The 14,571-nt window shown below is 38.2% G+C and overlaps 1 protein-coding gene across 3 annotated transcripts in view; it reads left to right on the top strand.

The window, feature by feature from the left end:
• Positions 1–14,571, top strand: part of RFC1 (replication factor C subunit 1) — an 89,630-nt gene that overhangs the window by 59,036 nt on the left and 16,023 nt on the right. For all 3 annotated transcript variants that reach the window (XM_027600218.2, XM_027600216.2, XM_027600217.2), the window contains exons 7-13: positions 2,357–2,434; positions 3,430–3,517; positions 4,799–5,082; positions 7,417–7,524; positions 9,547–9,726; positions 10,901–11,005; positions 12,891–13,290. In XM_027600218.2, coding sequence (XP_027456019.1) covers positions 2,357–2,434; positions 3,430–3,517; positions 4,799–5,082; positions 7,417–7,524; positions 9,547–9,726; positions 10,901–11,005; positions 12,891–13,290 — 1,243 coding nt within the window. The remainder of the gene's footprint in view (positions 1–2,356; positions 2,435–3,429; positions 3,518–4,798; positions 5,083–7,416; positions 7,525–9,546; positions 9,727–10,900; positions 11,006–12,890; positions 13,291–14,571) is intronic.

The raw sequence follows: 14,571 nt of genomic DNA, 5'->3' as shown, positions 1-14,571 counted from the left end.
ATGGTAAGGATTTTGGATTTTAGTCTCTGTGAGATGAGCAGCCATCGGAATGGTTGACTACAGAAGTGACATGATTTGATGGATCTTAAAAGAAAATTATTCTGGTTGCTGGGAGGCTAATAAACCATGGGTGGGCAAGATCAAAAGCAGATTAGTTTGGAGACTGTTATGATTGGGTAGGTGAGAGAAGATGTTGGCTTGTACCTGGGTGATAACGGAAGGGATAGTGAGAAGCAGTCGTAATCTGTATGTGCTTTGAAGGTGCAGCCTTCCAGTTGCTGCTGACAGATAGCGTGTAAGGTGGGAGGGAACGAGAAGATGCAAAGATGACTCCATGTTTTTTGGCTTGAGCAACTGGATGAATGGTGATATCATTTATTAAAATGACCACTGGTACAAAGAAGAGAATTCTGTTTTGGACATGTTAAGTTTGAGATGTCTAATAGGTTTCTAAATGGAGATGCAGAGTAGGTGTTTGGATAGAGGAATCGAGCTGGATGCAAGGGGGAGGGTGCGGAGGGGGGGAGGTCTAAACTGAAGATGTATATTTGGGGATCATTAGCATTTGAATGGTATTTGAAACCAGTGTAACTGGATGAGATCACGGGGAGAGTATGTAAACAGAAAAGTCTCAGAATTGAACTCTACGGTACTATTTACATGTAGAGGTCAGGAAGAAGAATATGATCCAACGAAGGAGATTTAAGAAAGTGACTAGTGAAGTAGGAAAATGAGGAAAGCTTGGTATTTTCTGGAAGCCAAATGAAAAATGTTTTAAGGAGGAGTGTTCATCTCTGTCAGAGGCTCCAGACCTTGATACTTGATGCCTGAACCCCCTTCCTGTTTATTAGCTTCAGTGTCACTTTGTCATACTTTATAAACTATATTAGAAACCCCTCCTACATACTGTGTTGTACCCCGTTTTTTAAACATTTATTGTAATTGCTATTTATGTGTCTCCCTATATGTAGGCTCTAAGCTCCACCCACCCAGGCTGTTTGTTTCACTCAACCTTTGTGACATCAGTGCTTATTTTTGTCCTTTGCATAGAAAAGGCTCTTACTAAATATTGTGAGAGAACAGTATTCCAGTTTTCTGAAATATATCTGATCACATTTTATTACTTTAGCAGTTTGTAGTTTGTGTTTTCAAAATCTTTTCCATCTTATTTGATTACACTGAATTACATAAAGTATAATGTCATAATTATCAATAATGAATTTCTGATGGGAGTATTTACAATTCTTCTGTTCTGGCTTCTCAGATCCTTTTTTACTAGAAGTATACTACGTAGTGTGAAATTTGGTGAAAATGGTGTAGAGTTCAACCAGAAATCCTTGCAGGGCAATTGGAGGTTTAGAGTTTGAAGGACCTTTCGATGATGAAGATCTTTCATATTGTTTTTAGCATTAGATGTGTAGTTCAGTTACGGTAAGTATAAGGCAACAGAGAATGTATTGATGTGCCATCTGTCTAGCTTGCTTATGGTTCTGTGTAGCTCGAGTTCATTTTAGAAAAAACAAGAAAAGGCTTGGTTACTGTGTTCTCATCAGGTATATGCCAATTTCCAAGCCTTTTCTTTTGGATTGGATGGATATGGAGGTTCTTTCCTTTGTTTGAATAATATAAGGAGGCTTTTGTTTGATGTTACTTTAAGCCATTTTATCAGGGGGCATAACACCAGTTAGTTTGTAAATGAGAAATATATTCCACTGCTACACATTCTTTCCTGGAAAAGCTCCCATTTTGCTGCAAATGAAAACACTAGAAATAACAAAGTAATTAGAATATCTGTGTTATATTAGCATGTTAGGAAAACTTCTGATATGATGACTTAAGTTTTCAGAACAGAACAGATACTTTTGAATTAGTAATTGAAAATTAGAATTTGATGATGGTGATATTTACATTTGTATATATATTATTCTGTGCAAAGAAAATATATAATTTTCTTGATTTCTTAGATTTACTTTTTTTGTGCCCTTCAGACTGTTTTTCTGTTAGGGTGAGATTCTTTTCAGAGCTCCTTGTAGAGTTCAAATTAAATAGATATAAGAGATCTATAAATGTTGTGTTGGAACTGTTAAGAATTTGAACTTTATAAGTGAGAAATGTGACTTTAAAATACGCTCAATTTGTCTATTGCACCGGTAAAACTAGAAATAAATGTTCTGAAATCTAATTTGGCTTAATGAAACAAACCTGTGATACTGAACTATTAATATTAAGTAGAAGAATGTCATACTTTCTGGAAAATATTTTTTCCAGTTTCTTCCAAGTATCATGACTCAAACATTTAAAAACTTTCATTTACAGAAAGAAAGAAAGCAACTTACTCTGTTGGTACTTTTTACAGCTGGAGAGACAACTACATGAAGATGAAGAGTTTGCCAGAACGTTAGCCATGTTGGATGAAGAACCCAAGACCAAAAAGGTGGCGTTTCACCAGGCTGTTTGTTTGCAGTCTGAATATACACTACAGATCAGCGTTCCCCCTTTCATACCTGTGTATTTGAGGCTCTGGAGATACAACCATGAGTCACTCTTCTAGAACGAAGCTAAATTATTTTAATTTATACAAATTTTTTTGGAGAAGCTCATTGAGAAACTTCCTCTTGCTAAAGGAAGGCTGATCGGGCCAAAGCCAACCAGAACCCTTCTTCACAAAACAATGAATTATAACTTTTACTTATTCTCTGTCACAAATGGGTTCTTATGTACTTGATCTCCAAAAAATTAACCTTGTTTCCATTGAATCATATTCTATTAATATTGTCAGTATCAATATCTGACTATTTTAAAAGATTTTACTGAAGGTGGGTATAAGACAATAAGGAGTTGGGGAGACTTTGTCATTTGAAAAGCCTTACTCCCCCGAAAGGCATTCAGATTATAATCATTAAAAAAAATACTGTGTTATGTATCCCTATTTATGACCTCTTTGTAAAATGAAGATTTGAGGGAGCAGTGGAGAGAGTGGATTTTTTTTTTCCTCTTGAGAAAGGTGCTCTATTAAGCTTTAGATTGTTTTTTTTTTTTTTTTTTTAATTTAGTCTTTTGGGTTTAGATTTTAGGTTTCAGCTGCATAATATAATTTGAGAATTGAGATGAAAGAAACAGAAGCAAGTCTTCCATTATAAGTTGGGTACAACTGTGGTAATGTTTTATAGATGTATTTTTTATAACTTTTCAACAGTTTCCTCATCTGTAAAGTTAAATGTAAGAAAAAAATGCTTCGTTTTGCCCAGAAATTGTATGGATGAATGAATGAAAATTTATTGTATTGTCTTCTTGCTTTGGAAGGTGACCCTTAATCTTAGAATTAAAACTTAAATTAATTAAATTAAAACTTTGGTCAATTTTAACAGTATATTTTGTGGTAGTAGTTTTCCTATTATTTGTCACATTTGACACTTTAAATTTTCTTAGGCTCGGAAGGACCCAGGAGAGAGAGAAGCGTTTTCATCTGTCCAAGCCATTTTAAGTAAAGCAGAAAAACATAAATCTCCTCATAAAGGTAATACTAACAGAGAAAAGTAAGCTGGAACATTTACAGAAGAAAATTCGTGATAACCTGTTTAAACATTCTATTCAAAAATTGCCTTGTATTGTTAGGTAGACATTATTCATTTCAATAGGGATATTGAAGCATGTTCTTTTTAGATACTTTGAAAGCTATATTTGGATATTAGCTGGTGTTGAATGTCTGTCTACTCTATGATTGTTGTAAAAAATGTATTTAAGTTCTTGGTTTCATGTTAATGTTAGTTTCCAAGCGTAGTGCAACATGTGGGCTTCAGTATATGATGGCAAAGGACTAGATGTTTCGTGCTCATAGAATTGACTTGTCCTTGTCCAGGTCGTCTGAATCTCTCCTGCTGATTGTAGGTTTTATTTTTTACTGGTCCTGATAATCTAAACATCTGCTAATATAGATGGTCTTAATCCTATAAGTAAATTCATTCATATAGTCTTGAAATTGCAGGATTTTGGGCTTTCAGACTATATTATAAACACAGAAATAAAAAAAAAATTTATTTGAGTGAGAGAGAGTGTGTGTGCTCAGGTGAGCAGGTGAAGTGAGAGAGTGGAAGGGAGAGGGAGAAAGTCTCAAGCAGACTCTATGCTGAGCAGGGAGTCTGATGCAGGCCTCGATCTCACGACCCTGAGATCATGACCTGAGCTGAAACCAAGAGTTGGACGCTTAACTGACTGAGCTACCCAGGTGCCCCTACAAACACAGAATTTTTATGTTGACATTCTACTCAGTAAGTTTTCTCTGTTAAGTTTCTGATCATTGAAGTTTATCTGTGGAATAAAGGCCATGTCCTTAGATGTAGTTTACTATATCATTTGAAGTGATGAGTCATTTATATTTATTTATTTATTTTGGTCGGGGGGGGGCAGAAGGAGAGAGAGAATCGTAAGCAGGCCCCATGGCCCAGTGTGGAGCTTGATACGGGGCTTGATCTTACAACCCTGAGATCCTGACCTGAGCTGAAATCAAGAAGTGGATGCTTAACTGATGCCCATAAGTCATTCATAGGTGCCCCATAAGTCATTTATATTTAAAAAGACAGATCCTTTAATTTGAACTGGTTATACAAAAATGTACAAATGGTTAGTTTTTTAAAATAATGTTCTGTGTAAAGAACTAAAATCTTAATGTGAATGTTAAGAAATCACGATAAGACATTGTGTGCTACTAAGATTACTCAGTTGAAAATGAAAAGAAATCTTGATTTGGGGATATCATTTTTTCCCAAAACAACAGTCATAATCTTTTCTTTCTTCCTAGTAAAAACAGAACAATTTTCAGATGACAGAAAGAACTGCAGTCCCAAGAAGCAAACTAAATGTGAAAGTTTGATAGGATCTCAGCAACATTTGAAGTCATTCCCTCACAAAATAGGAGAAACTTCTCCAAAAGCCAGTTCCAAGGTGGCCCTTTTGAAAAAAAAGGGAGAGAGTTCTTATAAAGAAACAGAGCCTATGGCTTCAAAAAGAAAAGGAAATGCTGTTGAATTAAAAGGACAGACAAAAACTCCTAAGAAACCCAAAAGTTCTCCAGCTAAAAAAGAGGTAGAAATTTTCTAAAAGTATATCATCTGGGGGCTATGTGTTGGTTTGGGTTTGACTGTTCTCAAGTTTTATTTTTGGCTTTATAAATCATTACAGTACTTTTAAGCTATCTGACTTAGATGCTGTTGCAGAATATAGCTTATTAATACAGTTAAATTAGCCAATATTTATTATTGCGTGTATTGGATATTGCACTAATGCATATGGTATCTCATGTAATCTTCACAACAACCCTGTAAGATGACTTACTTTTATTATTCAGCTTTTAATGATGAGGAACCAGGCTGATGAAAGAGTTAAGTAACTTTTCCAAGACCATGCAGCTAGTAAGTAGCAGAGCCAACTTTAAACTCAGGTCCTCTGAGGCCCAAGAACCAGCAGTATAATAACACGGTGGCTCTGCGCATGGACCCTGGAGCCATTTTCAGATCACATAGCCCTGCCATTGAGCAGATATGTTACTTCCTCTCTCTCTGCTTTGGTTTCCTCGTTTGTAAAAATAGGGATAATAGTGGTATCTGAGTTAGTATTCTGGAATATTGGAATAGTGCCTGGTACATAGTAAGTGCTATAATAATTTGGATTTGTCCTGAGTGTACCCCTTTTTGCTCTTGTATAACAGTGTTGAGATAATGAAATCATTTGCAAAGGCAAAAAAAACAATGAAATAATGCAGAAAGGTTTTCCAAATCTTTGTTTTCATATATATTTGAGAATTGAGGGATTTCTTAAAATCTCTAATTTGGAACCACCTTAGTTAGATGCATAATGGCAAACCACTATTCCTTCAAGCCTCTTAGGCACTTAGAATTAAAAGTAGAATATTGTCTATTTTAACTGCTTATCACCATTATTTTTTAGTGCAGAGCAGTGAAATAGTGATTTCTAGATACTTTTGTTTGTCGTCAGTGCTCATAAATATGCTTAAGGGAACAATTAACTTTTTGGTCTCCAGTTTTTCTTCACTAAATACTTATCTGGTGGATGAATGTTTTTCTTCAGGCACACTAAGCATGTTCATTTTATAGAGGCTGGTCTAATTTTATTAAAGGAGAAGAAATCTTTAAATGTTACTTTACTCTTCACCTTATTTTTCAAAGTTGGAATAGAAATGACTTAGAACTTTTACTTTTAGCAGTTTTGGGAATATCAGAGTGTTTAATAAATTCAGTCTACCTTGGTTAAGTAATTTTGACTTCATAAATGGGTGTGCTTCAAAGTTACTTTATAAGTTGTTTATAATTCAGAATTCTGTTTTTTATAGAATTACTATTCCAAATGAATAATTTTCCCATTTTGGTATGCATTGGACTCTCCTATGAAGCTTGTTAAATATATGGTTTTGTAGTCTGGACAGGTGTATTTCAATATGCTCAGATGGATACGAGAACCACTGTTAAAAAGTAGGATTAGAGTCTAGGAGCAGCCTCTAATGGCTTACTTACAACCAGAGCAGCTTACTTTATTGATTAAAATAATTTATTTGTATAAAAGTAATATTTTGTCTCTTCCCAAAGGGTTTGAGCTGGCTTATAAGTTAAAAAAACATGAAATAGGAAGTAGAAAAAAACAAGAGACCATTCTTGTACTGGTTCTCAAATCAGAATTATCTAGGGTGTTTTTCCCGCAAATACACATGCCCTAGACATACCACATATATCTGAATCAGAAAATTAGAGTGAGTCCAGGGATATATATAGTTTAAAAAGTTTCCCCAGGATTTTCTGAGATAGACCCATAGTAAGGTCCCCTGAGAGAAACAATAGGAGAGATTAAACCTGGAAGGGAGGGGTGGCATATAGAATGTGTCTACTTTTGGGAATAAAGCTTGCCTGTTGTTTGAACCTGTGTATATGTGTATATGAAGCCATCAATTCTCAGCCTGTTGTGCTCATATACTCAGAGGTATAGGGCCATTTACTTTGTTTTAGGGGTGTGCAAGGGTATAGGATAACATAAGATATCTTCTTGTGTGATCGGGTATACTTGGGGGAAAATTAATTTTTTCATTAAAATATGCATGGATATATTATGGAAAAAAACTTGAAATTCACATGAATTTTTGAAATAAAATACACTTTTTTTGTGTCTTTGGGGCTAGCAATTTGGCTTTTGTACCTAATCTGCCCTTGCAGTATGTGCCTTTAGAGGGTCAAAAGGCTTGAGAAGAGCTGATGCAGGGAGGTTTATAAGCCAGGCATGTCTAAACTGGGGAGTCACTGTGTAGCTAAAAATGTTAATTTCTAAACACAGAAGTGGCTTAATGTTTATTTACTGACCTGTATTTTTAATTTTACATGAATTTCGCTTTTTTTTCCTCCCCTTTCCCCAAAGTCTGTAAGTCCTGAAGATTCTGAGAAGAGACGCACTAATTATCAAGCTTATCGAAGCTACTTAAATAGAGAAGGCCCCAAAGCTCTGGGCTCCAAAGAAATACCAAAGGTATGAATGCTGAGAGGGCAGGCTGTTCTGTCAGGGCCTCTGGCCCCTGGGTCCATGCATGTATTCACTATGTTTCACAGCAGTGGAGCATTGATAATTAAAAATTAACAGGGGTGCCTGGCTGGTTCAGTCTGCGGAGTCTGTGACTCTTGGTCTCAGGGTTGTGGGGTTGATCCCCACGCTGGGTGCAGAGATTACTTAAAAAAATAAAATCTTAAAAAAAAAATTAACAGAAAAGCCTTAGTCACCATCTTTGTGAATTAGGGATATTTATTCATGTTCTGAATTACTGCTTGATACTATAAAGAAAAATTTTCCTTTAAGTAACTCATAACCCTAGAGGGGCTTAGTTTTGAGGAATATGGTAATCATGGACTAGTACTTTTTGCTGGTAGTGTGGATCCACCAGAAAGGGAGATTGAAGGCATACCAGAAAGAGAAGGATAATCAAATGTAGTATGAGATTTCTGAGAAGGTAGAAGGGGAGGGATTCAGGTCACAAATGGAGATTAGTAGTTTCCCTAATAAAGAAGGGATGAGTGGTGAACCTTAAGGGACTAGTGGGTTGTGTAGGAGGCTAGAGGAAGATGTCAGCCTTGCCTCTCGCATGTGGTGTAAGACAGACTCTAAGAAAGACTCAACAAGCTCCTCTGCTTGAGAGGCCTTTTTTTTTTTTTTTTAAGATTTTATTTATTTGAGAGAGAGCACACAAGTGGGGTGGAGGGGTTGGGGCAGAGGGAGAGGGAGAAGCAGACTCCTAACTGAGCAGGGAGCCTGATGCAGGGCTCGATGCAGGACCTTGAGATCATGACCTGAGCCAAAGGCAGAAACTTAACTGACTGAGCCACCCAGGCACCCCTGCTTGAGAGGATTTAGGCATAGTGGAGTCCTGAGGGGACTCAGTGAAGGCAAGGTGGTGGAGGAAATATTGAGTAGAGGTTGAGGATATTAGGTAGCTTGCTGGTCCCTCAGTAAGTGTTCTAGGGTGGAAGAGTTTGGTTGAGAGGCTAAAAATGCTGAGATTGGTTGTAAAATATATATTCAGAGCCAGAATGGGTAATAATTCAGGATAGGTGATTAGGGTGTGGGATAGAGGCTTGCATGTGGACTTTTCCAGGGTCATTTTGAATTTGTTGAGAAGAATTTAAATACTTTAGTGTTCACAAGAGCATTTCAGTCCTAGAATCATAGGGCTTGTAGGGACCTTGAGATGTTGTTAATCAAACCTTTTCTCTCCAAGCAGATTCATAGCCCCCCCCCCGCCCCAGTCTTTGAATTTCGTTTAGCTTCATCCTTGCAGGCCTGTTTTAAGTCTATGTTGATCTTAATTCTCTATTCAAAGGGTAATAAGTAACTTGGAATGGTTTACATAATTTTTGTTTTGCTTGGTTGTATCATTTTATTGAACCATTGCAAAAATTTAAAGAAGTCTATAACTGTACATAGTTCCAATTAAGATTAAATGTCTCCTCCACCCAGTTCTCTTTGGCCAGTGTCTTGTATATCGGGTTATCTTTCTAGTCAGGAGATAATATGATCTTGCCTTTAAGTTACTCGCAGGTTGTTAGATTTTCTGTCATAGAGTAAACAGAAAGAAGGGCCGAAGCTCAAACTTGTTTTTAGAATCAAATCTTTCCTTTTTTAACAATAACAAGAAATTCTGTAGGTGGATTGCATCTAGTTGTTTATTTAAAGTTTTGCAAGTTAACTAGTGGTTTAAATATTTAAAAAAACCATGAGAATAGTATGAATAGATAATTTTAATAAGCTTTGTGAACTGTATTGGATGTATATTTTTCATTGCTGGTTTTGTAAGTTTATTAAATGCTAACCTACCTAAGAATTTCTCAGGATTTAATTTCAGGTTCTGCTTATTTGCTATGAATTTCCTGCAGATTTTTCATGCTGAGATTATTTATGATGTCAAATGAGAAAAATCAACTTCCTGCAGTTTTGATGCCAAATATTTCTTTGGAAGGCTACCATGTAATTTCCTCTCTGCTTGAACATTTTTGTTTTTAGGGAGCTGAAAATTGCTTGGAGGGCCTTACATTTGTAATCACGGGAGTGCTGGAGTCCATTGAACGAGATGAGGCCAAGTCTCTAATTGAGCGTTACGGGGGAAAAGTAACAGGAAATGTCAGCAAGAAAACAAACTACCTTGTCATGGGTCGTGATAGTGGACAGTCCAAGAGTGATAAGGTGGGTCCTGCTGTTTTCTCAACACAGTGAAATAGCCTGCTTGCCTTGGCAGGGTCTTAGTGGGACCATTTGTAGCAATGCCCTCTACACAGAATTAAATGAAGAAAAAAGTTGGAAAAGTAATTTCATCCCTGTATTATTTCTTCCACAGAAGTGTTCTTGGCTTCAACGTCAAGATTTTGGTTTTCCAGTTGAAGGCACAGTTCCTGTGTAGTTGACTTTCTTAGTGTAGTATTCTAGTTTAGATTATTTTTCAAAGATAGAAGCAAATACCGTTTTCTTTTTCTTTTACTCCTAAATATCCCTATATATGCCACTGTATACTCCATCTTAAGTTTTGTTTATTGAAAGCTCTTTTTGTGTTGGGGAAAATTATATTTAGCTCCAAGTAACAGAATATCTGATAAGTGTGGTTTGGCAAATAGCTGCTTATGTTCTTACCCAACAAGAATCCCAGAGGTAGGCAGTTGCTGGGGATGGCCCAGCAGGTCAGTGATGTAGCTAGGCTACTTCCATCCTCCATCTCTGTCACCCTCACTGTGGTAGCTTTAGTCTCCGTGCATGTTGCCTTGTGTTGCCAGGTAACTGTAGCTGTAGGCCTTCAAGTCCACATTTAAGGCAGGAAAAAGGAACTAGTGGCAAGATGTCACAGTAGCTGTGAATGGCCTTAGAAGAGTTGTCCTGGAAATACCTCTTACAGAATTCCCCTTAGGTCGTCTTGGCCGGAGCTGTCACGTGGCTATTCATAGCTTATAAGGGAGTTTGGGGGAGGGTGAGGACTTTTCTGATTCTTCAATCATAGTTCATCACTTGGAGATGGACACATCGGAGTTATTTTAACAGGGAAGATGATGGGAGAAAACAAAAACTTCAGACGAATCCATCTCGGAAGGCCCTAGTGGCTCTGCCCCTCCTAGAGTAGAAGAAAAGATAAAGCAGTCTGCAGAAGTGCTTATGTGACACGTCCATTGCCAACCCGTCACTCTTAGGAGATGTATTAGTTATTTTCTCTAGTTAATGGTACTTTTTCATGAATATGGTTTTTAAAAATATTGCAGTTATTCTAGTTTACAAATGTGGTTTTCACCTGTGAAGAGACCCTAGAATTATTATTTTTTTAACAGAAAGCAATGGTTAGGATATGGTTGTAATGATTTGTATTTTTAATCAATAGGCAGCAGCCTTGGGGACAAATATTATTGATGAAGATGGCCTATTGAATCTGATTCGAACTATGCCAGGCAAGAAGTCTAAGTATGAAATAGCAGTTGAAGCTGAGGTTTGTATAAAATGAACTCGATTTATTTAAGTTGGTATATATAACAACTTTCCTATTTCATAGAGATGTTTCATGAGTGGCTGTAGACCTGTTGCCTAAAAGATTAACCTCTCCTTCTACCACAGATGCATTTAGTTGTGGTATCTTCTTTATCTCCTCCAATCTGTGACAGTTCCTCAGCCTTTCCTTGTCTTTTTGTGGCCTTGAGACTTTTTTTTTCTTCCAAGATTTATTTATATTAGAAAGAGCACGTGCACACGAGCAGGGGGAGTGGCAGCGGGAGAGCTCGGAGAGAAGCAGAAACCCCGCTGAGCAGAGAGCCTGACATAGGCTCGATCTCATGACCCTGAGATCATGACCTGAGCTGACATCAAGAGTCAGACACTTAGCTGACTAAGCCACACAGGCGCCCTGGCCTTGAGACTTTTTTTTTTTTTTTAAGATTTTCTTTCTTTATTTGACAGAGACACAGCGAGAGAGGGAACACAAGCAGGGGGAGTGGGAGAGGGAGAAGCAGGCTTCCCGCGGAGCAGGGAGCCTGATGCGGGGCTCGATCCCAGGACCCCGGGATCATGACCTGAGTCGAAGGCAGACGTTTAACAACTGAGCCATGCAGGCGCCCCGGTTTTTTGATGTCTTATCATTAGATTGAGGTTATGCATTTTTGGCAGGAATTCCACAGAGTAGTATTTTGTTCTTCTCAGTGCATTGTATTAGATGTGTATGTTAATACGTCTTTTTGATTTTGTTGTAGACAGGTAGGGTAGGGAGAGGCAGAGAGGGAGAGAGCAGCTTCAGCAGGTTCTGTGCCCAGCGGGGAGCCCGATGCGCAGCTCAGCCTCACCACCCTGAGTCGATATGTCTTCTTATTGGTGATGTACATCTTGATTAAAGTGGTTTCTGACAGGTTTCTCCACTAGTAAAGTGACTCTTTTTCCCTTTGTAACTGATAAATATCTTGAAGGGAACTTAGATACTATGGTAATATCCTCCTTCTCAGACATTCACCCACTAATTTCAGCATCCACTCACTGGCAAAGAGGCACTGTTTTTTTCTTTTTTGTGACATTCACACCATAAAGTTCACCCTTTAAAAATGTATTTTAGAGATTTTTAGTGTATTCCCAAGACGGTTGTACACAACCATCACCAGTATCTTAATTTTATCACTCCCCTTAGCCAGTTAACCGTCATTCCTCATACCCAGCCCTTGGCAACCACTATTCTGTTTTTTGTTTCTATGGATTTGCCTGTTCCGGACGTTTTATCTAAAGAGAAACATGTGATTTGTGACCCTTTGTGTCTGGCTTCTTTCATTTAGTATATTTTCAAGGTTCATCTGCACTAAAGTACATGTGTCAGGACTTTACTCCCTTTTTTTTGGTGATTAATACTCCATTGTGTGTGCATACCACATTTTGTTTATTCATTCTTTAGTTGATGGCCATTTTGGGTTGTTTCTATTCTTTGGCTGTAATAATTATTAATATATAATTATAATTACATATAATAATGCTGCTATGACTATTTGTGTATAAGTTTTTGTGGAGGTGTTAACTTTTAATGAGTCGGCTGGCACAGAAATTTCTTAGTCTTTTTTTTTTGGATTTCAGATTGATTACAGAATATTATTTGTAAACTTAGTATGGTCTCACTAAAAAAATTGCATTTGGGTGCTTTTTGGTGTGTTTGTTGTTAATTTTTATCAAGTTTGGAAGGTGGTGATTTCCACAATAGCTGCCAGGGTTCATTGTGAAAAACCAGACCCACGTTGGGTGGCTCACTTGGATATCCCTGATTGCCCTATAGAGTACTTTTAGCAGGATAGATATTCTGTATATCTTACCAAGTTTCTTTTTTTCCCCTCACTTTTCCAATTTTTAAGATGAAAAAAGAAAAGTCCAAATTGGAAAGAACACCTCAAAAAAAAGACCAAGGAAAAAGAAAAATTAGCCCAACTAAGAAGGAGTCAGAATCTAAAAAAAGCAGACTGACTCCCAAAAAGGACAGCTTCATAATGTCAGTAAAAAAGGAAACCAGTGTGTTTTGGAGATGCCTGGACTTTGAAGAGCAGGTGGCTGAGGAGACAAACGGTGACAGCCGGGCTAGGAATTTGGCTGATGACAGCAGTGAAAGCAAAGTGGAAAATTTGCTCTGGGTGGATAAATATAAGCCAACCTCGCTCAAGACCATAATTGGACAGCAGGGTGACCAGAGCTGTGCCAACAAACTCCTCCGCTGGCTCCAGAACTGGCACAAGAGTCCATCCGAAGATAAGAAACACGGTGATTTTGCAGCTTCCTTCGTTTTTGTGTGTGTCTGTCACCATGTAATTGCTCAGTTCCACATATGTGAGAAAGTAGAATAGTTGGTTCATTCATGTCTCAGCAGACATTGAAGGCCGCTCTGAGTCCAGGTGCTATACTAGACCCTAGAGGTGCTGTTGTGAACAAAACCGTCTTCCTCAGTTTGCTCACAGTCAGTCACAGACATAGATGAGCCAGCAATTAAGATATGTGGTGCTAAGTACTGTTGGAGGGGTAAGTGTAGGGCGCCAAGAGCAGGGAGGTGTGTGGTCAGGGATGTGGAGGTGTGCTCCCATCCCAGGAGGAAGGGATAGCTAAGTGAAGACTTGGAAACTAAGCAGGAGTTAGCTAGGTGAAGGGGAGGAGGAGTGTTGTGTGGGAAAGAATACGGGTACCAAGGTCTGAGGATGCGGGAGCGAGCCACTGAGAGTGCCGGGGAGACTCGGGGCAGAAGTGTGCAAATTAACAGCTGAGGCACACTCACAGACCAGGCAGCCTGAAAATTCCAGCGGTGCATTTGCTGTCAGTAGGGCCTGAGCTCTGGCTTCTTCACCATGTATTTGTCATGGAAAAGGAACGGTATAATCGGTGTTTAATGTCTAGGGTATTATTGGAACCGAGGTTTCAGATCACAGATGTTAGTATTGTTTTTGTGAGGTGCACCCGCACCCCTGGAGGATACTGCGTGAGAAATAAGAAGGCAAAATTCAGTGAGCATCACAGTGAATTCCCAGAGTGATGACTGGGTTATCAATGTCCATTTGGTCACTAGACATTGGCCGATGTTGCCAGCATATTTATGACAGAGGATGTAATTGTAATGATACAGGTTTAAATTTGACTCCTTTTCTCTTTCTAAAATCACATAAAATAAAAAAAAATAAAATCACATAAAATCTTAAAGGGGGATATAGTGCTTTGTACACCCGGAGAAGACTTTATAAGGCTTCAGGGGAACCAGAGCCCCTTTTCCCATGCCTGTAGCAGGTTTAGCCATCTCTCTCTCAGGCATCGTGTCTGTATAGAGCACCCTTGATGTGTCAAGCACCCATGTGATAAGGGGAGAAGAATGCTTTAGAGTTGAGCTGGGCAGGGTGGTTGCAGACACACCATCTTCAGTTCATTCTTTTTGTGATCAAGTAGCTGATTATGCTTGTTGACATTTATTGAGGCGTGCCTGGCTCTGTGATCAGCATGTTCATCCTTACACTATCCCTGCCAGTACATGACTGTTGTTACCGTCGTTTTACAAAGGAGGAA

The sequence above is a fragment of the Zalophus californianus genome, chromosome 2, assembly GCF_009762305.2.
Source record: "Zalophus californianus isolate mZalCal1 chromosome 2, mZalCal1.pri.v2, whole genome shotgun sequence".
NCBI classification, from domain to species: Eukaryota; Metazoa; Chordata; class Mammalia; order Carnivora; family Otariidae; genus Zalophus; species Zalophus californianus.
The sequence above is the reverse complement of the archived record's forward strand: the minus strand, read 5'-3'. Positions and strand labels throughout refer to the sequence as shown.